This window comes from Scylla paramamosain, chromosome 20 (assembly GCF_035594125.1).
Source record: "Scylla paramamosain isolate STU-SP2022 chromosome 20, ASM3559412v1, whole genome shotgun sequence".
In the NCBI taxonomy this organism is placed as follows: Eukaryota; Metazoa; Arthropoda; class Malacostraca; order Decapoda; family Portunidae; genus Scylla; species Scylla paramamosain.
The window spans coordinates 22,486,032-22,509,883 of NC_087170.1; the positions used below are offsets into that span (position 1 = coordinate 22,486,032).

The 23,852-nt window shown below is 43.1% G+C and overlaps 1 protein-coding gene across 11 annotated transcripts in view; it reads right to left on the minus strand.

Moving 5' to 3' along the window:
• Positions 1–23,852, minus strand: part of LOC135110655 (zinc finger protein basonuclin-2-like) — a 399,181-nt gene that overhangs the window by 67,679 nt on the left and 307,650 nt on the right. For 7 of the 11 annotated variants that reach the window (XM_064023218.1, XM_064023217.1, XM_064023216.1 and 4 more), the window contains one exon: positions 12,205–12,246. The exons of the other annotated variants lie outside the window; for them this stretch is intronic. In XM_064023218.1, the coding sequence (XP_063879288.1) occupies positions 12,205–12,223 (19 nt within the window). In that variant the 5' untranslated portion in view covers positions 12,224–12,246. The remainder of the gene's footprint in view (positions 1–12,204; positions 12,247–23,852) is intronic. 11 annotated transcript variants of the gene reach the window in all.

Consider the following 23,852-nt stretch of genomic DNA (forward strand, 5'->3'; position numbering starts at 1 on the left):
TCTGTGCCTCTATATACTCCATCAGCTCTCCCAAACATCAATCTCTCTACTAGATTCTTCACCTCTAATTTTTTTTGTTATATAGCATTTTTTTTTTGTCGCTTCTTGTACAAACACACAAAAAGAGCATACTTCAGGGTAAAAGAAGAGCATGTTTGCTACTTGACTTTTGAAGGAGAAGTAAATCATCTTTCCTTGTAATCTGCGCATTCCTGAAACTTACAAGAGAGAGAGAGAGAGAGAGAGAGAGAGAGAGAGAGAGAGAGAGAGAGAGAGAGAGAGAGAGAGAGAGAGAGAGAGAGAGAGAGAGAGAGAGAGAGAGAGAGAGAGAGAGAGAGAGAGAGAGAGAGAGAGAGAATCCTATAAACTTCAACAAGTATAACATTTCATACCCATTCAACACTCACCCAAAGGTTATACACACACACACACACACACACACACACACACACACACACACACACACACACACACACACACACACACACACTAAAGAAAATACACTTATTATGAAATCTACTGAATGGAAGTACGTACGAAAGAGAGAGAGAGAGAAAATATAAATAAATAATAGCTAGCTTGCATTCACTCTTGTCTGCGATAAACACGGCGGCACAGTTTATGGGAAGCTGCCGAAAGGGGAAAGGGGGGAGGTTGGGAATGTGGGGATGTTGGTGGGGGGTGATTCAGGTTTGCGGGGGTGGTGGTGTGTGTGTGTGGGTGTGGGGGAGAGGTGTAAACAAAGCAGGTGTGTACAAGAGCAGCCCCTGGTTTACCTAACATGTAAACTGGAGGCAAGAATCATTTACGGGACGCGGCTGACAGGTGGGTAATGAGTGGCGAGGCGACAGGTAAGATGAGGGAGTCCACGGGGATGGATGGATGACGCACGGCGGGGAAAGGTAAGGCGGTGGAAGTGGGTGGTGAATGTCATACTTCATTTCCTGAGCATCTTTCATTATGAGTTTCTGCGTTTCTTACCTTTCGTGTGCGAGTGTGTGTGTGTGTGTGTGTGTGTGTGTCCGTGTGTCTCTTTCCCTCTCGCTCTCCAACTCCTCACTACCACCTTCTCTCTCTCTCTCTCTCTCTCTCTCTCTCTCTCTCTCTCTCTCTCTCTCTCTCTCTCTCTCTCTCTCTCTCTCTCTCTCTCTCTCTCTCTCTCCCTCCTCGTATTTTTAGTCCCGGTTTCATGAGTCGACACGTAAATAGGAAGACTCACAGAAGGCTTCGTCAACATGCAAAGGATGTCAGCGAGTCTCTTACCAAGTGAATTATTGCTTCACTGCACACTCCTCCCTTCCTACTCTCTCTCTCTCTCTCTCTCTCTCTCTCTCTCTCTCTCTCTCTCTCTCTCTCTCTCTCTCTCTCTCTCTCTCTCGATGACTGACTATCGTACAGGTTAATGTGGTGAGTCTGGCATCACCTGCGTGGTAAAAAGGTAAGCTCAGGTAAGGATCGTGTCGTCTTATCTCTTAAACACCGAGAGCAAGAAGGAGATGAGACTGAAGATTAGGATTAAATTAAACACTCACCATTAGATTCTTACAAGTTCGAAGAGAGAAAATAAAATCTGGCCCATTTATAATATTCAGGGAAAGAGAACGCGAGAGGGTCTTGATGTATACAGTGAAATTAGTGTACATAGAGTTTGCTTCACGTTTACTGGTGTATAAGCGAGCTGTATTTTGGCTATCAGTTATACGAGCAGTGAAATGTACACGGGGAAGATGGAGAGAGAGAGAGAGAGAGAGAGGCGCCACCACGCACACGCACACACTCGGGGTTTTAAAGTGCGCAGGTAAACATTTATCGAAGCTTAGCGTGTGTTTAGGGAAGCTTCCGTTGTCACCTGTCCGATATTACCTCAGGTGCGCCAAACATCACACCTGTATCGAGGGAGGGACGCCACTAGCACCACAACCTTCCTCTCATCTCATCCCTCTCTCACTCCCTCTGACGTGCCTCTCTCTCTCTCTCTCTCTCTCTCTCTCTCTCTCTCTCTCTCTCTCTCTCTCTCTCTCTCTCTCTCTCTCTCTCCACTTGACAGCAGAGGCGTGGGTGTCTAAAAGTGTGTTTTTTTTAATTAATTTTAAGGATTTCGAAGTCTTAGTTCTACTTGTAATTGGTTTTATTGGTTTAATTTCCGCGCTCTGATTTTTATTCATTTATCTTTTTCAGTTTGTAGTGTGTGTGTGTGTGTGTGTGTGTGTGTGTGTGTGTGTGTGTGTGTGTGTGTGTGTGTGTGTGTGTGTGTGTGTGTGTGTGTGTGTGTGTGTGTGTGTGTTTTCGATTCACTTGTTTCCTGTTACTTTTCTTTTTTAGTTTTGTTTTTGTAAGGGATTGTTGGAGTGTGGTCTCTCTCTCTCTCTCTCTCTCTCTCTCTCTCTCTCTCTCTCTCTCTCTCTCTCTCTCTCTCTCTCTCTCTCTCTCTCTCTCTCTCCCTTTCTTTCTCATTACTTCCTCCTTGCCTCCTTTTACTGTTTGCCTCACGTCCTCCTTCATTCCCTACCTCTCCCACCCTCACCCTCTCCCTCTCCTTCTCCCTCTCCCTCTCTCCGCTGACGGCTGGAGAGCAGGAGACATGTTGCTACCAGGTGACAACTCTCAGCTTTTTGGGACCATTTTTTTGGGGGGACCACTTCGGGTTGTACCTCATCTTCCGCCCTCCTTGACTCTCTCCCTCTTCCCCCTCCCTTTCCCCTCCCCTCTCCCGTCCTTCGTCCCATCTTAACGTCAACCTTTCTCCCTCCTCCGTTTTCTTTTCCATCTCTCGATAACCTAACCTAAGTTAACCTAACCTCCTTTGCTTTTCGCCTTCCCTCTATACCTTCATCTTCACTCCAACCTTTCTTCCTCCTTCATCTAGTTTCCCTCCCTCGCTGACTTCTGACCTATATCTTGCCTCTATTTGATGATTCGATGCACCTCACGTCACTCCGCAGCCTCTCTTGCCTTTCCCCTTCCCTCTCCACCTCCTCTAAATCCTGCCTAAGCTCTCCATCCCTCTCCTCATTACTTCTCCGCGAGGTGACACGCCTGCTAACACGTCGCGATCTGTCTCGTTTTCTTTCGTCCTCCTGAGTTCGACTAAAGAAATTAGGAAGGGAGACTGTGATAAAATGATAGGAGAAGTGTGAGAAGATATATTTGTGGGTAAAGGAGAAATATTCGTACACAAAGATGAATTAGAAAAGGAAGGGATTTGTGTATAATGTGCAGGTGAGAGAGAAAGAAGAGGAAGAAAGGAGAAGACTAAGAGAAAGAGAAAATAATATAGGGAGTAAGTGAGAAATAAGCGATGAAGTAAGTCAAGAAAGGAAAAAAATAATGAAAAAAAAAAAAGGAGATGCAGCAACGACAACATCAACACCAACATCAACAACCCCAGCTGAAAAAACATCCACACACAAACACAGACAACTCAAAACTCCGGACACACACACACACACACACACACACACACACACACACACACACACACACACACACACACACGAAGCTGAAGAGACTTATTTACTATCTCGAGGCGTATTTATTTACTTGTCGAAGCGGAAACGAAGGTGCGGGCGGGCGGGGAAGTAGTAAGAGGAGGAGGAGGAGGAGGAGGAGGAGGAGGAGGAGGAGGAGGAGGAGGAGGAGGAGGAGGAGGAGGAGGAGGAGGAAGGAGACAGGATTAGCAGGGACACTATGAGCAATGGCGCCACTTAGGAAGGAATGGGAGTGTAGGGAGAAATATTTTGATACAGAAATGGGCAGCAGCGAGCGAGGAGGGAAAGACATCACTCAGGGGCTATTTGGGGAGAGGTGAAGGGAAGGGGAGGGGTGGGGAGGGAGGGGAGGGGAGATAAAGCAGAGGAGCAGTGGAGGGAAGGAGGGAAGTTCAGAAGTGGAGGGAAGATGATCGTTATGTAAAAGGTTAAAATGAAGATGCTGTGAGTGATGGTCTCTCTCTCTCTCTCTCTCTCTCTCTCTCTCTCTCTCTCTCTCTCTCTCTCTCACCAGTCCATCCCTAACAGGCAATTCATTACCATAGTTCAACCAATTATCACCTTCGCTCGCGTCATCACGTGAGTGGAGGTGAGGAGAGAAGAGATGACCAGAGAAGGGGAGGAGAGAGGAGGGTAAGGAAGGGAGGTGAGCCAGGTAGGAAATGAGGGAGTGAGGGACAGAGAGAGAGAGAGAGAGAGAGAGAGAGAGAGAGAGAGAGAGAGAGAGAGAGAGAGAGAGAGAGAGAGAGAGAGAGAGAGAGAGAGAGAGAGAGAGAGAGAGAGAGAGAGAGAGAGAGAGAGAGAGAGGCCGATAATAAACAAGAATATAATGTAGAAGGGCTATAAATTACGATAGACATAATTATGAATACAAGAAAGAAGGCAGCAGAAAATTATGACTCACTCTCTCTCTCTCTCTCTCTCTCTCTCTCTCTCTCTCTCTCTCTCTCTCTCTCTCTCTCTCGCGATTGAATTTTACATGTACGTATTTTTCGCCTTAAATGTGCGTGTGCGTGCGTGCGTGTGTGCGAGCTTCTCTATTTAGGGTGTACATATATTTATTCTCTAACTCCTCCTCCTCCTCCTCCTCCTCCTCCTCCTCCTCCTCCTCCTCCTCCTCCTCCTCCTTCTGCTCCTCCTCCTGCTCTTCCTCCACTTTTTTCACTTCCTACAGCCAAGTAACCAATCTACTCCTCCCTCTCTCCCTTCCTCCCTCCCTCCCTCTCTCCCTCTCTCCCTCTCTCCCTCCCTTCCTTCTTCTCCCTAAAAAGTTGGGATTGGCAGCCTTGAGTTACCCTAAAAATCAGGGTTTCCGGCTTAGCTGGTGCAAGTCCCTAAATTGCTAGGCTCGCCAGGTGTCTCAAGGGAAAGGGAAGGGGCAGGGAACTTAAGGGATGCAAGGAGGAGAGTTGCATAGGAAATATATGGTGGGAGGTAATGGTAGATGATAGATACGTGGGAACGGGAAAGAAAAAGATAGAGATGGGGAGGAAGAAAGGAGGGAAAAGGGGAAATGGGAAGAGGCTTAAAGGGATGGATGTAAAGTGTGTGATAGGAGGTAAATGGTGACCAGGTATTTGATTGGGAAGGAAGAATGGGGGACTGAGTGAAATGATGAACTGAAAATGAGATGTGAGAGAAGGAATAGGGAAGGAAAGATTAAGTAAGAAGAAAAGGAGATGGAACAACTGAATGAAAAGTTAAGAGAGGAAGGAAAAGTTAAGTAGGAAAAGGAAGAGAGAGAAGGAAGAATAGGATGAAAAAGTAGAAGTTATTATGAAGAAGACAGATAGGGAAGGACAAATGTTGTGAGGAGTTGCAAAGTAAAGGAAGACTAAGATAAAAATAGGATACGAAGGGAAGAGGAACAAAGATAGAAAGGGAAGAAGAACGGAGTGGGAAAAGGAAAATATGTGAAGAAAAAGACAGACAGGAAGAGATGAAAGGGATAGAAAACAGAGTCACAAGGGAAAAAGGAAACAGGAAAAAGAAAAATGGTACACACAGAAAAGGAAACTATACACAGGAAAAAAAAAATGAAAAAAAAGAGAAGAGATACGAAAAATTAAATAAGTTACAGGCGAAATGAAAAATAATGAGAGAAAGAGAAAGAGAGTGAGAAGAGAGAGAAAAAGAGACGGAAAACTTAAAGAGAAGTCAAAAGGGTACAATGATATGATGAGTCGCAAGGATGATGAAGGTTTATGGGAAAATGTGAGACGGTTAAAAAAAAAAGTGAAGAGAAAAAGAGACAGAAAAAGAGAGAGTGCCAAGGAGGGAGAGGGAGAGGGAGAGCAAAGGCAGGGAAAGAGTTCGGAGTGCCAAGGAAAAGAGTGCCATGACAAAGTGAAGAAACAGGAAACTTTCTTGACACAGAGAGAGAGAGAGAGAGAGAGAGAGAGAGAGAGAGAGAGAGAGAGAGAGAGAGAGAGAGAGAGAGAGAGAGAGAGAGAGAGAGAGAGAGAGAGAGAGAGAGAGAGAGAGAGAGAGAGAGAGAGAGAGAGAAACTGAAAGACATAATACAAAATCCAAAATAAATTGTCACAGGAAGGAAAAAATAAGAAACAGGAAATAAACATGACAATGGAAGAGGAAGAGGAAGAGGAAAAGAAGGAGAAGGAAAAGAAGGAAAAGGAGGAAAAGGAGAAGTAATCAGTTGAGAGTTTACCAGAAGTCGGCGCCGGAATGTGGGTGCGTGTGCGTGTGCGTGTGCGTGTGTGTGTTAAGTCAACATAAACCAAACGGTGGACAACACAAAAATTGAGATGCATTTCCTGAACCAAACACAAAACAAACACTTGGAACCTTATCAGTTTAGTACATGAGGGAGGAAGACGAAGAGGAAGAGGAGGAGGAGGAGGAGGAGGAGGAGGAAGCAGAAGAACAGGAGGAATGCAAAACGAAGACAGAGACAAGGAGAAAGAGAGAAAGGTGTGAAAATGTGACAAGAAAAGTGGAAAAGCTCAAGAGAAAGGAACGACAGCAGGGAAGGGAGGGAGGGAAGGGGAAGGAGGAAGGGAAGGGGAAGGAGGGAAAGTCTCGAAGCCATGGCGACGTCGGGGACAGCAGCAGTTGGCGCCACAGACAAATATTTACATTTCTCGCGTCTTGAAGGAGGCGCCAGTCTTGCCCAGATGCCCCTCCCCCCTTACCTTCCTCTCTCTCTCTCTCTCTCTCTCTCTCTCTCTCTCTCTCTCTCTCTCTCTCTCTCTCTCTCTCTCTTTACCTGCTATTTTCTTTACTTCATTTGTAGATTTAAATGTACCTTTAAATTGAGAGAGAGAGAGAGAGAGAGAGAGAGAGAGAGAGAGAGAGAGAGAGAGAGAGAGAGAGAGAGAGAGAGAGAGAGAGAGAGAGAGAGATGAAACATAGTGAATGAACATGTGAGGAGGAGGAGGAGGAGGAGGAGGAGGAGGAGGAGGAGGAGGAGGAGGAGGCGCCTGACAGTCCCTGACAGGTGAGAGGGAAGGTTTTTGTGAGGTGGTGACGAGAACGAGGCCAAACGATCTTCTTCATGAATGATTGTTAATATTGCTCTCGAGAACTGATCCTTCTCCTCATCCTCCTCTTCTTCTTTTTATCTTCGTCTTTTACCTTCCCTTCAAATTACTTTTCTTCTCCTTTTCTCTTCTTTTGTTCCTGCTCTTTATCTCCCTATTCTTCTAACTCCTTCCCTATTTCTTCTCTTCTTAAATTTGCTACTTCTTTTATTTTTTCTCTTCCTCCTCCTCTCAACTTGCTTCTCTTCTTTCCCTTCTTTCTTTCTGTCTCCTGCACTTCAAATTACTTCTATTCACTCACTCGTGCATTTGTTTATTTATTCATTGATACTTTTGTTTCGTGACGGAGTGAATAAGTGGGAGGGAAAAAAATATTTGTTGATGGGAATGACAATAACAATAGCTTTTCAGAAAATAAGAAAGAAAACACACAAAAAAATAAAAAATAAACGGAACATTGGTATATTAGTGATAACAATAATAATAATAATAATAATAATAATAATAATAATAATAATAATAATAATAAGAATAAGAATAATAATAATAATAATAATAAATAAATAAATAAATAAATAAAACTACAGAAAGATATTTTGTTTTTTAAACCTTATTATGTCTGTTTATCTTTCCGTCACCGTCTACCTCCCCCAACTCTCTCTCTCTCTCTCTCTCTCTCTCTCTCTCTCTCTCTCTCTCTCTCTCTCTCTCTCTCTCTCTCTCTCTCTCTCGCTAGCGTCAACCTCTCCCTCTCCCTAGAGTTGACGTGTGTGAAGGGAGGAGGAGGAGGAGGAGGAGGAGGAGGAGGAGGAGGAGGAGGAGGAGGAGGAGGAGGAGGAGGAGGAGGAGGAGGAGGAGGAGGAGGAGGAGGAGGAGGAGGAGGGGACAGAGTTGGCACCCCTCTCTGAGTGACGTTGGTTAGCCTGCTGATACCTGGACTTTTTGCCGAGAAGGGGACGGCTGAGGGGAAGGAGAGGGGAAAGGGGGAGGAGAGGGAGATGGGGAGGTATGGTAAAGGAATAGGGAGAGGAGAGGAGAGAGATGCGAGAAGGTGCCGCCAGCGAGTTTAAAGAAAGAGAGGAGAAGAAAGATAAAGGAGAAGAGAGATAAAGGAGAGGAGGAGCAGAGAAAGAAATGGGACGTGAAGGGAAAAGCATAAGATAAAACCGAGAAATTTTCAGGAATGGATAAAGAAAAAGAAAAAAAGAGATGATAAAAAAAAAAAAAACAGAAGGTAAAAGGAAAGTACTTAAATAAGACACATTTTTCCCTCATATTTCACGCGTGGAGGGAAGATGAGGGGAGAGGAAGAAGGGAAGGGAAAGAATAACTACAAAAAACAGTAAAAGAATCCGAGTAGGGGGAAAAAAGTAATAGGAGGAAAAACTTCTTCACTTAGTGTTATTAAAAATTAGGAATATTTTTCTACTTTTCCAAATGACGTTAATGGGGGAGAGAGAGAGAGAGGGAGAGGGAGTGAGGGAGGGAAGAGGAAGGAGAGAAGGAAGGCAGGAGAAGGAAGAAGGCAGAGGGGGACAGATACACACACACACACACACACACACACACACACACACACACACACACACACACACACACACACACACACACACACACGCGATAATAGTGCTACAGCGGAGAAAATATTAAAAAAATGTTAGATTTACGAGAGTACTTATACATGAATTACTCTGTGTGTGTGTGTGTGTGTGTGTGTGTGTGTGTGTGTGTGTGTGTGTGTGTGTGTGTGTGTGTTTCTCTCTCTCTCTCTCTCTTAATTTGTCGTCACACCTGAGAGCAAAGGTGAGGGGGAGTGACACCTTCATTACCACAAGTAGGTCAGTACGTCCCCGATGGAATAGCTGACGAGGGCGAGAGTGACGCAGGGAGTGATTTGAAAGGGAAGGTGAATAGGAAAATGCAATAAAAGTTTGTGAGGATGGATGGAAGAGGAGGAGTGGATTGAATTGCATGAAAGGGTTACAGAAAAGGAGGGGGAGAGGGAGGAGAGAGAGAGAGGGGGAGGAGGAGGAGGAGGAGGAGAAGTAGAACAGGAGGAGAGCAGCAACAAGAACAACAGTACCGCCACTGCCATCGCCACCACTAACAACAAAAACAACAACAACAACAACAAATATAAGAAGAAATAAGAAAAACCTCCAAAAATCAAACCACCTTACATTCTTACCACTATTTCCTCCTTCTCCTCCTCCTCCTCCTCTTCCTCCACCTGCTCTCCTTTCCCTCTTCACTTTCAAACATTTTTATGCAAGTAGAAAAGAAATATTCAGTGATATTTGAATAACCTAAGAAAATCAGAGAGAGAGGGAGAGGAAAGGAGAAACGGAAGGAAAGAGAGGAGAGAGTAAAGGGGAGATGGGAGAGAGAGAGAGAGGGAATGTGTAAAGAGAAAAGATAGACTAGAATGAGGTTGAAAATTAGAGAAAGATAGAACTTCAAATGCATAAACAGGAGGATAAGGAGGAGGAGGAGGAGGAGGAGGAGGAGGAGGAGGAGGAGGAGGAGGAGGAGGAGGAGGAGGAGGAGGACTTAAAGAAGGGAAAAAGAGGAGGAAGGATCGTTGCTTCCCTTCATCTTTGAAAGTTACGAGTTTATCAGAGAGAGAGAGAGAGAGAGAGAGAGAGAGAGAGAGAGAGAGAGAGAGAGAGAGAGAGAGAGCATAGGGAGCGAAGCAGAGAAGGAGAGTGAGGTGAGGGAGGAGTGTGTGGGAGGAGTGACAGGTGAGGAGGCATGCTGTATGAGAGGGAAGACAGGTGACGAGGAGTGGTGAGTGAGGGGAGAGGAGCGACGAGGGGAAGAAGAGGCAAAAGTGAAGAGGAGACAAAAATATGTGGTAAGAAAATAAGACGGGGAGAAGAAACTGAGAAATGAAAAAAAATGGGTTGATAGAGAGAGAGAGAGAGAGAGAGAGAGAGAGAGAGAGAGAGAGAGAGAGAGAGAGAGAGAGAGAGAGAGAGAGAGAGAGAGAGACAGAGAGTTAAAAATTATTCTGGATGAACAGTGTAGTGCCGGAGGAAAGAAAGGGAGAATTAAGGAAAGTAAGAAAAAAAATTGAGAGAAAGTGGAGGAAGAGGAAGAAGAAGAGGAGGAGGAAGAAAACGAATACATCATATGAAAAAAATTAAGAATGAAATACAGAACGAAAGGAAAAAAAAATAGAGGAAAAGAGTAAGACTAAAATAACGTTAAATTAAGAACTCGGAGGAGGAAGACAAACTGAGGAACACACCTGTACACCTGCCTATCACACCTGGTACAGGTACAAACAGGTGACAAGTATGATAAGCCGAGTAATTGATTTTTGTTTTTGATAAATATCCACGTCTGATTCCCTTTCATTGTGTCTGCCGCTACGAATACGTAAACGCACATAAGCAGGCCTTTTTTCGCACACACACACACACACACACACACACACTCATATCGCCACACTTTTTTTCCTCTTTCACAACCACAAAATATATCTGATTTACATACGCTATAAATATGTAAATTTTTAACTAGTTACGTAAGCAAGCATTAAAACACACACACACACACACACACACACACACACACACACACACACACACACACACACACACACACGTAAAATAAACCTCATTTATATACATGCTAGAAATGACATGATAATGTATACAACACACACACACACACACACACACACACACACACACACACACACACACACACTTACGATACCCACATTGGCCGTCACAAAATATATCACTTACCCACACCCTCGCGGATATGCAGGTACAATGCCAATTTGTCCGCAGGTGTGTGGCTGCTGGCAGGTAAATTGAGTGTTAGCCTCGCCGAGTTGATGAGCCGCACGTCCCTTTGTTGGTGGGGACGAGTGACAAACAGCGCTAGAGAAATAGAAGTGATACTGCACGCTACCCATGACGTAATACTGATATTAACACTAGTTTGATAATAATGGTAATGCTTAGCAAACAGAGCCGGAATAATACAAGTGATACCATATGCTCTTCATGATATAATACTAATACTAGTGATGGTGATGATGGTAATGCTTGTGGTGGGGTGGTGTTAAGGCTTGTAATTATAGTGATGATGATGATGGTTATGATAAAACTATATATTTATGCAGCATTCTCTTTCTCATGCATATGAAATGATGCGCCAGGAAAAAGTAAAAATAGGAAATACAACAAAGGAAGTATATATATATATATATATATATATATATATATATATATATATATATATATATATATATATATATATATATATATATATATATATATATATATAATGATGCTACCTCTGATGATAATTGCAGACGTAAAAACGGTAAAAAATGATAAGAAAAACTTTCGGTATTAGAAAAAATAGGAAGAAAGAAGATACGATAAGAGCCAGATGTTTTTGCCCTAACACAAACAAACAAACACACACACACACACACACACACACACACACACACACACACACACACACACACACACACACACACACACACACACACACACACACACACGCACGCACGCACGCACGTCTCCCATCACCCACACACAATGACATCCGAAAACACTAAAAACAAACAGATAAACAAACAGATAAACAGATAAAACAAACATATCGAGAAACTTGGTAGGGAAAGAAAAAAATACTATATTACCTCAGTAACTGTCTAATTACCATAATATATACAAGAAAACACGCATGACGCGATACTAATAACACGGCTCCCTTCCTGCCACCTCAATAATTACCACGACTTTAAAGTGCACCAACTACCATCGCCGCCACACACACACACATACACACCACGTCTCTCTGCCTCGTCGTTACAGTCGTCCTCTCTTCCACCACACCAGCCATAATCATCGGTGCCTCGTTATCCAATCAAGTTTCGCCGCACTCACGACTTGACATCACCACTTCTGTCATTGTGTTCGTTATCGGTGCTACTATTGCTGATGCTGTTGTTGATACTATTACTACTACCGCTACTACTACTACTACTGTGGTTACTTCTACTACTACCATTGCCACTAGATCATGAAGAACAACAGTAGATTCAATGACTAAACTTACTACTACTACTATTACTACTATTTCCATCACTACTAACCAACTAAATAAACAAACTCGCATCTAATCAAGTACGTAACCAGCACTGGCGGCGACAGAGAGCAGCAAGGTGTGCAAGCAGGGGATCTTACCTGTGGCGCGGCCTCGCATCAGCCCCACACACACGCACGTACCTGGGGAACAGAAAGGAACAGTCATTAGCGACAGGCGAGTGGCGAGGCGCATCTTGGGAGCTTTCAGTCAGTCAGTCATGAAGGAGTCATAAAATACTAAACAGGAGAGAGAAGAGAGAGAAAAAAAGGGAGAAAAACATTCCGTCTCTTCCTCAACTGTCTAGAAATTTGCGCCTCTCATTACCCTGACGTCCTTCTCCCTCCCTCCCTTTTTCTCTCACTCCCCTTCGTTTACACTTCAGGGAGGTGGAGGCCTTCCCTCTGTTTACCTCCACAGGGTGTGTCTCAGGGGACAGGCCAAGACGAAGCTTTACGTAGGCCTACCCCCAGTGTAGGGAGGAAAAATATACAAGCATCATCTACAGAGAGGGGGGAGAAGGGAGGATGGAGGAAGGGAGGGGCACCTGGTCATTGTCGAGTGGTCAGGCTTCCGAGGAGGAGGAGGAGGAGGAGGAGGAGGAGGAGGAGGAGGAGATGCAAGGCGAGGGATAGAAGGGTGAGAGGGGAGAAAAAGGGAAGGAATGGTAGGGTGAGGATTATGATGGAATGATGAAAATAACAGCGATGGAATGCATAGAGGGATTACGTATACGAGAGAGAGAGAGAGAGAGAGAGAGAGAGAGAGAGAGAGAGAGAGAGAGAGAGAGAGAGAGAGAGAGAGAGAGAGAGAGAGAGAGAGAGAGAGAGAGAGAGAGAGAGAGAGAGAGAGAGAGAGAGAGAGATTACTGATGAAAAAAATCGAAAAATAAGTTAATAGATAGAAACAGAGGCAGAAGCATGAAAAAAAATAATAAGTAAAAAAAAAAAAAAGAACTATACAAATAACATAATAACAAACACTAACACAACAACACACGTGAGATCATTTAGCGAAACCTCCATTTGTTTACAAGCTTCTAATTACCGTCCTGCAATTTACGACAGGTGCGCTAATTACACGGGTCACAGGTGCGAAAGGGCACTGATTACAGAGGGACTTGCGCCTCTATCACCCGCAGACTCTAATTTCAGGCGACAAACATCGATTCACCGCGTCATTTTCCACCAGTTCATTGTAAAAAGCCATCATCGTCGCCTGGGGAAAAAAATGTGATAAAAAAAAATTACGATCGGTCAATATTGTGGAAACGAGTGAGGTACGCCTTTCAGAAAGTTATATTCAGGTGCGTTAAAAAAAATAAATAAAAAACTTTCCTCGTATATTCCGTTAAGATGGCGGGCGGTGAAGTCAGCTTGCTTGGAAAAATAACACTGGTGACTGGTATTTTAGACTTCTTTAGGAAATCAAAGGAAATTCACCAGTAAATACGAAAGCGATTGGAACATTTTTTTTTTCTTGTTAACTTATTAGCGAAAGGCAATTAAGGGTTTTATACTTTTTTCAAGCTTTTTTTTACCCAATTCCCCAGCTTTCTATACGGGGAAAATACGAAAAAAAAGGTTATCATTTCGGCTTATATTGGTGTGGGAAAATGTGAAAGCAGTATCCACGAGAGAGAGTGAAATGAAAGTGTAAGAAAAATAAGCGTATATTTTCAAGTTTCGTATAAAGTCATAAGTAAATAAATGAGCATGACTGTGTGTGTGTGTGTGTGTGTGTGTGTGTGTGTGTGACTGATTGCCGAGGAGTGTTTAACTGACTGACTGAGGAGTAAAGGTGGGGTGACAGTGAGTGAGGGATGAGTTTGAGCAACTGAGGGGGAAGATAAGCATGACTGACTGCTTGACTGATTGACTATTCTGAGTAACATGTTGATTTGATTCACCGACTAGCTAACTTACTAACTCATCAACTTATTGTTTTTTTTCTGAGTGACTGACTGACTGACTGACTGACTGGTTTTACTGAACTTATTTGACTGATTAATTTTACTGACCGACTGAATGAATGGTTGACTCAGTTGACTCGAGTGATTACAAAATGATCTGACTTCCTGACTGACTGACTGACCGTTTTGCAGAAGAAAACAAACGTTCTCTTTATTCACAACTTTAAAACGAATCTCATACAAAAGATAGATAATAACACGAATTTTTTTTAACCATACAAAAAAATAAAAAAAAAAGCAAACGACTAAAAAAATGCATAATTACCATAAAAATAACGAAAAAAAATATTAACTACGGCCCAAAATTAATAAGGATACGTTCAGCGCGGGAGAAGATACGATAAAATAAAAAACTTTTCACGCACATAAAATACGAAAGGCAATAATACTTTTCACTCTATCAAAATCGGCGTCAGGCTTCAAAAAATACCTTGGTAGTTATTGCATAGTTTCCCTTCCTGAGTTAATATTTTTCAGTGTAATACTAACAGGAGAGGAGGAGGAGGAGGAGGAGGAGGAGGAGGAGAAGGGGAGAGGAGGGGAGAGGAGAGGAGGGAAGGGTAGCTCGGGAGGAGAAAAGGAAAGGGAATAAGCGTGGGGGAGATGCGGGAAGGGAGGATGAGTAGGGTAGTGAAGGGGAGGAAGGGCTGAGGAGGCTGTGGGAATGTTTGCGAGTTTAGGGCGGGGAGGAGAGAGGGACAGAAGGGGGAGAGGACAGGAACGGGGGTTGAGAAAGGGTTAAATGTTCGTTATATGGAAGGGGGAGGATGGAAAAGCGCGTGATGGGATGGAAAAGGAGGAAGGAGGAAAGATAAACATGGGAGGGAAGGACTGAAAGGAAGAAGGGAAGAGAAAGAAAGAAAATATGGTAAGAGTAAGAGGAGGAATGACAGAGATAAGAGAATAAACGGGGTGTGTAGGATGCAGGTAGTAACGAACAGGAAATACGATAAAGACGGAGAATGGGAAACTAATACATAGGGAGGCGGGAGTGGGGAGGACAGGGAGGGCAAGATAAAGTTAAGGGGAGTCAGGAACTAAACAAAATATTCCGTAATAAACAAGAGCGAGGCTGGGGCACCATCCTCCTGGCATTTGATCCTGGTGGACATTATTAGATTCCTTTGACCAGCAGCGCGCGATGCCTACCAATACCCTCCCCTCCCCCTCACCCCTCGATCCCCTTACCTCCCCCTCAGGCTCCCCTCCTCACCCTTCCTTGCCGCTCAGCTCGAAAAACCTCCTCACTTACTTTGGTATTTAACAATTTTATACAATTTCCACATCACTCACGCTTATTTTCTCGATCTCAAACGCCGCCTTATCTCGCCGTCAGAGTTTGCCGCGGGGGAAGTGAAGGAAAAGAGCTCGGGTGTGATGTAAAACGTGGAAAAAGTGAAAATTTTGGCATCATCGTACGCCTGGCAGAGGGGCGCGGCCGGTCCTGCTTCGCCATTGGTCAGCACAAAAAGGGGTTGGGTAAAGCTGCTGCTCCTTCGATTTTTGGCTAATGAGAAGGGCCCGGTGGAGGAGGCGGAGGGAGAGGTGGAGGTGCCGCCGCTGGGGTATTAGTGGAGGCACCCGAGGCAAGAAAAGGGAACGAAAAAGGGAGGAAGGGTGAAGAAAAAATAAAAAATGATAAAATTCCATCTGATCCCTTCTTCAGGAAAAAAATAAATAAATAAAAAAATATATATATATATATAAATAGACAGAAAAGAAAAGGATGGGATATATTTATCAAACACTTAGCTCTATTTGCTGAACGTGTGTCACTTCACCGGAGATTTCGACGAGTCTTCATTCCAACTCCAGCAATGATAACACAATGGAACACCGCGAGTCTTTGGTTTGTGGGAAGAAAAAAATTACAAAATTCAACCCACACTTCCAAAGTTATTAATAAGTGAAAATATATAAAAGGGAAACCAAGAAGAAAAAAACTCATTCGAGATAAAATGAAAATGTATTTGTACCCAATTTTCCAAAAAGCTTTGAGAGAGAGAGAGAGAGAGAGAGAGAGAGAGAGAGAGAGAGAGAGAGAGAGAGAGAGAGAGAGAGAGAGAGAGAGAGAGAAAGAGAGAGAGGTGAAAAGGGATTCGGGTATTCCTAATCAGTTCACACAATGTCGGCGTTTTGGAGAGGAGGAGGAGGAGGAGGAGGAGGAGGAGGAGGAGGAGGAGGAGGAGGAGGAGGAGGAGGAGGAGGAATACGAAGAAGGGATAGAAGAGATATTGGAACTTGGCCCAGCGGTTCCTACACCCCTCTTCCTCCTCCTTTTCTCTCCTCCCTGCTCCTCCTCCTCCTCCTCCTCCTCCTTCTTTCCTCTCTTTTTTCCCTCCCCTTAGATTGTCTTATTTTCCCGACGAGCCATCTGTGTCCATCTGCAGGAGCCGCGTTCGTATCCTTGGCTTTGACCTCGACTTCAGCCTCGAGAGCCAGACACTATTTCTCCCCCAATTCTCTTAATTTACTAAGGCGAGGGTGCTTAACTCACCCTTGTTAGTGGAGTCAGAGGCGGTAATTAGTTCAAGAGGGAAGGGAAGGAAGGTTACTGGTAATGTGACCTGGGCTGGCTGGGCGGGGCGAGGGTCAGGCGAGGTCACACAACACACGCTTGGAGGAAGACAGGCGGGAATTACTGGGAGAAAGGCTTATTCTTCCCGCCCTGGGAGGAGGAGGAAGAGGAAGAGGAGGAGGAGGAGGAGGAGGAGGAGGAGGAGGAGGAGGAGGAGGAGGAGGAGGAGGAGGGATAAAGTGTGTGTGTGTGTGTGTGTGTGTGTGTGTGTGTGTGTGTGTGTGTGTGTGTGTCTTAATGAAAAATGTCAATGTGTGTGTGTGTGTGTATGTGTGTGTTTGTGTGTGTGTGTGTGTGTGTGTGTGTATCAGACTGGCAGAGAGGCTAATAAACTGAGTGGCTGTGATATTTGGCTGGCTCTCTCTCTCTCTCTCTCTCTCTCTCTCTCTCTCTCTCTCTCTCTCTCTCTCTCTCTCTCTCTCCCTACCCGTGTCCTCGTTTTAATGGCATTACCACCATGAACGGCAGCAACAGATGAATACGAAAACAAATAATTAAGGTAGTATTATTCTTATGGTCTTCAGTCACAGCAAGACCAATTAGTAATCAAATCCCAAGACTACCATAACAACTCACTAACAGCATAAGTAACACAGAAAAGCAATCTCGTTTTTTTTTTTTTCACTGACAAATACTCCCCATTTCCACAATGGTATGTTTCGATTTATCTTCCCTTTTCTTCCCTTTCCTTCTGATTATTAGGGACGTCCTGCTGTCATCTCTCCTTCTTATTTACACAGAGGTAACCAGACATATCGCCTCCTGGTCCCTTCGCTTCTTGTTTCCTTCACGGTGACAATATATATGATAATCTCATTGACCCTTCCTCTCCCTTCTCTTCCTTCCCTCAGACCAGCGAAAGAGAGAAGGGCTTGACGGAGGGATGGATGTAGGAGGGGAGGGAACGTAGAGCCACAGATGTAAGAGGTCAAAGGTCAGTGTAATATGAACCTCACTTCAGGAGAGCAAAAGGACGAGATTCATGTGTATTTGTAAAGTGAGAGAGAGAAAGAGAGAGGGTTACGTGTGTCTAATTAAGAGAAGACGACGTGTGTGTGTGTGTGTGTGTGTGTGTGTGTGTGTGTGTGTGTGTGTGTGTGTGTGTGTGTGTGTGTGTGTGTGTGTGTGTGTGTGTGTGTGTGTGTGTGTGTGTGTGTGTGTGTGTGTGTGTGTGTTGTTTCGCGAAAGTTTCTCTCTTAATTTCACGTAAATCTTTTCCTTCAGTTTCTTCATCCTTCTTACTAGTGTCAAATTATTTTCTTTATTCTCTTCCTCCTGACAACTTTTTGATTTGCCTCGTCTGTACTTTTACCTTGAGAGTTAAAAAGATTTCCACTTGTTTTCCATTAATCTTTATCTGTAATTAATTTCTTTTTTTCCCCCTCGCTTTCTCATCACAATGAAACACGAAATAAGAGAGGGAAATTTTCTCCCTCTCTCTCTCTCTCTCTCTCTCTCTCTCTCTCTGAAGGCTGCCTGTTGTGTCTGATTGGAATACCTGCATGTGTTTGATAAAAGTAAAAAATTCTATTAGGTTCCTCGATTACGTGAAAATCATCATTCCAGCTATGGTACTTTTGGTGAGAATAAATATTTGCTAAATTAGACTAGCTTAGTTTAGATAAAAATAACCAAACAAGTTAATATACCTAACCTATCCTAGTACATCTCGAAAATGGGTAGAATAAGTGATTTTCAGGTGATTTAAGAATGTGTCCACCTGTATAGCTTTTTATTTGTCTGTCTATCTGGCTAACTTGGATCTGTCTAAATAATCTACCCATCTGTCTATCTATTTATCTCATTATCCGTTCACTTGTCAATCTACCTAGCTAACTTTGAGCAGTCTACATCTCTCTATTCACCTTTTTCATCTGTTTATCTATCTACCTGTCTATCTATCACACTCAGGCGTCCACCCATAATACATTAAGCCACTGCTGCTGCTGCTGCTGCTGCTGCTGCTTAACCGGGTGACCTCATTAACTCTATGTAATTAATTTTAACTTTTTATAGACAAGTCAACCGCGCCCATAACTCCCTACCTGTACTCTACCTGTCCCCTCCCCCCTCCCCCCATTGCCTGTCTCATTCACCTGTACTATATACCTACCCATTCCTCCTCCCCTACCCCCTCCTCCCTCTACATTACCTGTTCCCCTTCCCCCCTTTACTTTTCCTGTCCCCCATCTCCGCACCCTGCCCCCTTCCCCTGCCTCCCCACTCTCTCTCTCTCTCTCTCTCTCTCTCTCTCTCTCTCTCTCTCTCTCTCTCTCTCTCTCTCTCTCTCTCTCTCTCTCTCTCTCTCTCTCCTATCCTGCCCCCCTATCTCCCTCTCTCCTCCCCCTACCCCCATCACGACAGCGCAACAACACAGGTAACACAGGTAACAAATTAATTTCGCGTAATGAGTTCGTCCTGCGCGTGATGCCCACCTCACACACACACACACACACACACACACACACACACACACACACACACATTACCTGTAATTAACGTGGCCAGGTGATACTCTGTGTGTGTGTGTGTGTGTGTGTGTGTGTGTGTGTGTGTGTGTGTGTGTGTGTGTGTGTGGTATTCACATTGGTGAGCTCACACAAATACATGCAACTCTTCACCCACCCACTACCTACACACACACACACACACACACACACACACACACACACACACACACACACACACACACACACACACACACACACAGCCCTTATCACCACTTCACTTAATCATTCAACATTTAAATGTGTGAGAGAGAGAGAGAGAGAGAGAGAGAGAGAGAGAGAGAGAGAGAGAGAGAGAGAGAGAGAGAGAGAGAGAGAGAGAGAGAGAGAGAGAGAGAGAGAGAGAGAGAGAGAGAAATTATATAATGAATTAGATAGAGAATAATATATAAGAGATTTTTAACACGAAGCGATGATAAACACTAGTAATATACGATCAAGTATAATCTAACTGAAATTAATATGATAGAAATTAAAGAAACGAGAATAAAAAAAGAAGAAAGGAGGACAAATGAAAAGAAAACCCCCGCAAAGCATCGAGCGATTCTGAAAGGGAAATATGATGATAGAGAAGACAGATATGATGATTGAAATAGATAAGAAAAATAATAATCAAGCGGACGAGGAAAGAATGGTAATAAGAATAATAATAATAAGATGATGATGAAGGAATATAAAGCAAGGGAGAAGAAAGAAATGGAGAAAAAGAATAAAAAAAAGTGGGAGGCAGTAGACGGGTGGTAGAGAGGGAGAGGGAGGGGAGAGGGAAGGGAGAAGGGAGGGGAGTTGAATATTAAGCAGTAATTTTGGACAAGTGTTTATTGGCGGGCCGTGAGTCAGCCTGACCAGACATAATATTATTTCGCAACTTCTGTGCCTCATCCCTGCCCCCCTTCTTCCTCCTCCTCCTCCTCTCCCTTCTGTTCCCTTCCCCTCCCCTCCTATGCCTCCCTTCACCTCTCTAAATGACTGTCTTCTGTTCTTTTCCTAGTCTTCCTTTCCCTCAAGTTCTTCCTCCTTTCCTGTTCCTCCTGCCTCTCTCCATTTTCTGACTCTCTCTCTCTCACCCTCTCTCTCTCTCTCTCTCTCTCTTTCCCTCTCCTTCCGGCTAATGACTTGTTAATGCTTTGTGCGTCTCCATAAACACACACCCACACCCTACACACACACACACACACACACACACAACACACACACACACACACACACACACACACACGATAGAGTGATTGAGTTATATTTTCATAATCTGATAAACTTGATATGTGAAGTAAGTTTGAATGTAAAAATGAAGTTGACATCTGGCCAGAATGAGTGAAGGATTGTGGGGACGCGGAGTGTGTGTGTGTGTGTGTGTGTGTGTGTGTGTGTGTGTGTGTGTGAGCAGATGTTATTGCTGCTACTCCTTATCTTCCCTCTGTTGTTCCTCCTCCTCCTCCTTCACAATGAGAGCTAAGACTACTAATAGCTAAACAAAGGTCCTTATCGCAGCTACACACACACACACACACACACACACACACACACACACACACGTCGGCACCAAGCGAAGCCTCAAAGCAAGCACTGGAGCATCAAAAGTACTACAATAAATAAACAATAAACATTGAATAAATGAGCATCAGCATGTTTTTTTAATTCCTTACATAAACGCTTGGGATTTCGGGGATGCTAGATTGCTTGTATTTATTTATTTATTTTTATTTATTTATTTTATTTATTTATTTTTTTTTCATAAGATGACGGACATACCAGCGTTAAGCGTCACTAGTTTTGGAAAGGAATTATGAATAGTAGTAGTAGTAGTAGTAGTAGTAAAATATCAATAATAATAATAATAATAATCGTATCATTCGCGCGTTCAGTTCAACAATATTTCCTTTATTACTTTTATTACTTCTATTTTATTCACGGCATAAATACTTCCTCCCGGCAGATGGACGCATAAACCTGCCAGTACATCGTCCCGCAGCGCTGCCGTCACAATGCCGCCCAGACTACAAATTTCACCTGAGAGAGAGAGAGAGAGAGAGAGAGAGAGAGAGAGAGAGAGAGAGAGAGAGAGAGAGAGAGAGAGAGAGAGAGAGAGAGAATGCAAGAAATTACTCTGCATAATTTCTAACACTTCCTTTTTTTTTTTATCCCTTCGACGGTCTTGAGAACTGGTTTATACAGTCTCGATGTTCCTTTTTTTTTGTTGCAGTGTTGTTGTTGATTCCATTATCAGCATATTAAGTGGCCATTAGGTTAAAGCAACACCTTCGTAGTTTTATTGCGATTTTAGTGCGTGGGACAACCCTGGCGATGTTGGTATAATGATGTTTTGATGTGTTGGGGATAAATTTTTTTAATTCCTGTCTTTGTTTTTAATTTCTTTTTATTTTTTTCCTTATTCAGACTCCCTCTTGTTAGTTTTTTCTTTGCTTTCTTTTTTTATTCGTCTTTTTCTTTCTTATTATTATTCCTTCCTTTCTTCTATTTTCTTTCTTTTTCATTTCTTCTTTTCTTTTTATTATTTTTTCCCTTCTTCAGACTTTCCTGTTGATACTTTTCCTTCTCTTTAATCTGTTCTGATTTTTCTTTTGTTTTCCTGTTTTTTTTTTTTACTTACCTACTTCCTTCCTTTGTCCATTTTCTAACTTCATGGATTCTGGACAACCGAACAAAAAAACAGTAAAATTAGATAATCAAATAATAAAATAAGAGAAATCCCTCTCAGATTACCGCTCGATGAAAGAAACCCAAGGAAATACAAACATCCAAAATATCTGTAATTTTTTTGTAATTTCAAGTATTTAACTGTGTATAATTCCACCTTTTTCTTTTTTCTTTTCTTTCACTCAAATTTCGTCCGTCACTTCTCGTTATTTCCTCTACCGCTTTTTTTTTCTTTCAGGGTTCACTGTATCTATTTTTTTTCCTTTTCCCTTTAGTTTATCTGTTATTTTGGTACCTATATTTTATCTTACTCGTTTTCATTCAACTCCATTTACCATTACACGCTTTTCCATCCCAATCTTTTCTTACTTCTTTATCACCACGTCCAGTTTATTATGATTAATTTCAAGTTTAATATCTTCCCTGTTATATTTCCTCATTCATTTCCTTCAGATTTCAGATTATTTATTTATTTTATTTTATTTTTTTTCATTCTATATCTTGTCCTTCCGTATTTCATCCATTTTCTTCATCGTTTTCTCAACTACTATGCATTTCTGTTATTTGTATAATCCACCCTCATAAATCTTCTAATTTCACTCCACATCCATTCTAATAATCAACCTTTTTTTTTTCTTTCTTTTTTTCATATTCTTCTCTCAATAATTTTCCGTGTCTCCTTCCTTCCTTCCTTTCTTCCTTCCTTCAATCACCAGTAAGGTTATATTCATACCCATCCTTACCTTATTCATCATCCTTATTCCTCCATTCTTCCTTCTCATCTCCTCTCCTTTTGTCATCCTTTACTTCTCATTTTTCTTCCCTTCTTTGGGTGAAATGTCGCCAGATCGATATGAACATTACCTTGCCTGACTCCCTAAGCGTTTCTGGGCGACAGGCTGACTAAATGGAGGAGGAGGAGGAGGAGGAGGAGGAGGAGGAGGAGGAGGAGGAGGAGGAGGGTTATCGGTGGTTATTTATGTACTTCCACTTTTTCCCTCGTCTCTCTCTCTCTCTCTCTCTCTCTCTCTCTCTCTCTCTCTCTCTCTCTCTCTCTCTCTCTCTCTCTCTCTCTCTCTCTCTCTCTCTCCATTCTCCTGCGTATTCCCTGATATTCTCTCTCCCCTTGCCATCTTCCTTTATTCTCTCCCTCACTTCCCTCGTCCTCCCTTCCTCCCTAAGCCCCTCCCCCTTCCATTTAAGCTCCTCCCTCGATAAATATAGTAAAAAAAAAAATAATAATGAATGCCAGTACAAAATACAACTTATCGATCCACTGACCATCAATACTTTAATTCTGACGGGGAAATCGAAAGCCCACGCTCGCACACACACACACACACACACACACACACACACACACACACACACACACACACACACACACGTTATTCTGCTGGGTAGTGTAGTCATATTTGCTATTTTATCGATTTTTTTTTGAAGGCAGAGGGTAAATGACGGATATGTGTTGTTGTTGTTGTTGTTGTTGTTGTTGTTGTTGTTGTTGTTATTGTTTGTTAAGGGACTAGAATGTAGTAAAAGTAGAGGTAAGAATGTAAATAAAGCAGAGAGAGAGAGAGAGAGAGAGAGAGAGAGAGAGAGAGAGAGAGAGAGAGAGAGAGAGAGAGAGAGAGAGAGAAACTTAAACGAAATGGCGCCAGAAAATAAAACAAAAATATGACCAACCACAAGAATACAAAGAGAAAATAGACAAAAAAAAAGAAGAAAAAAAGAAGAAAAACAAAATAAATAAGAGAAAGAAAGTAACAAGATGATGAAAGATGAGGACAAACACTTTTCTCCTCCTCCTCCTCCTCCTCCTCCTCCTCCTCCTCCTCCTCCTCCTCCTTCTCTTCCTCCTCTTCCCATTCCTCCCTCCCTCCCTCCTGCATCCTTCCCCTTCCCTCCCGCAACACAGTCACCTTTTTTCACCTTTATTAATTACAACCCATGTGTCCTGCCCTCCTCCGGGATATTATTTTTTAGTAATTAATTCTTTCTTTAGGGCGTGAGTGGTGAGCTGTTACGGAGCAA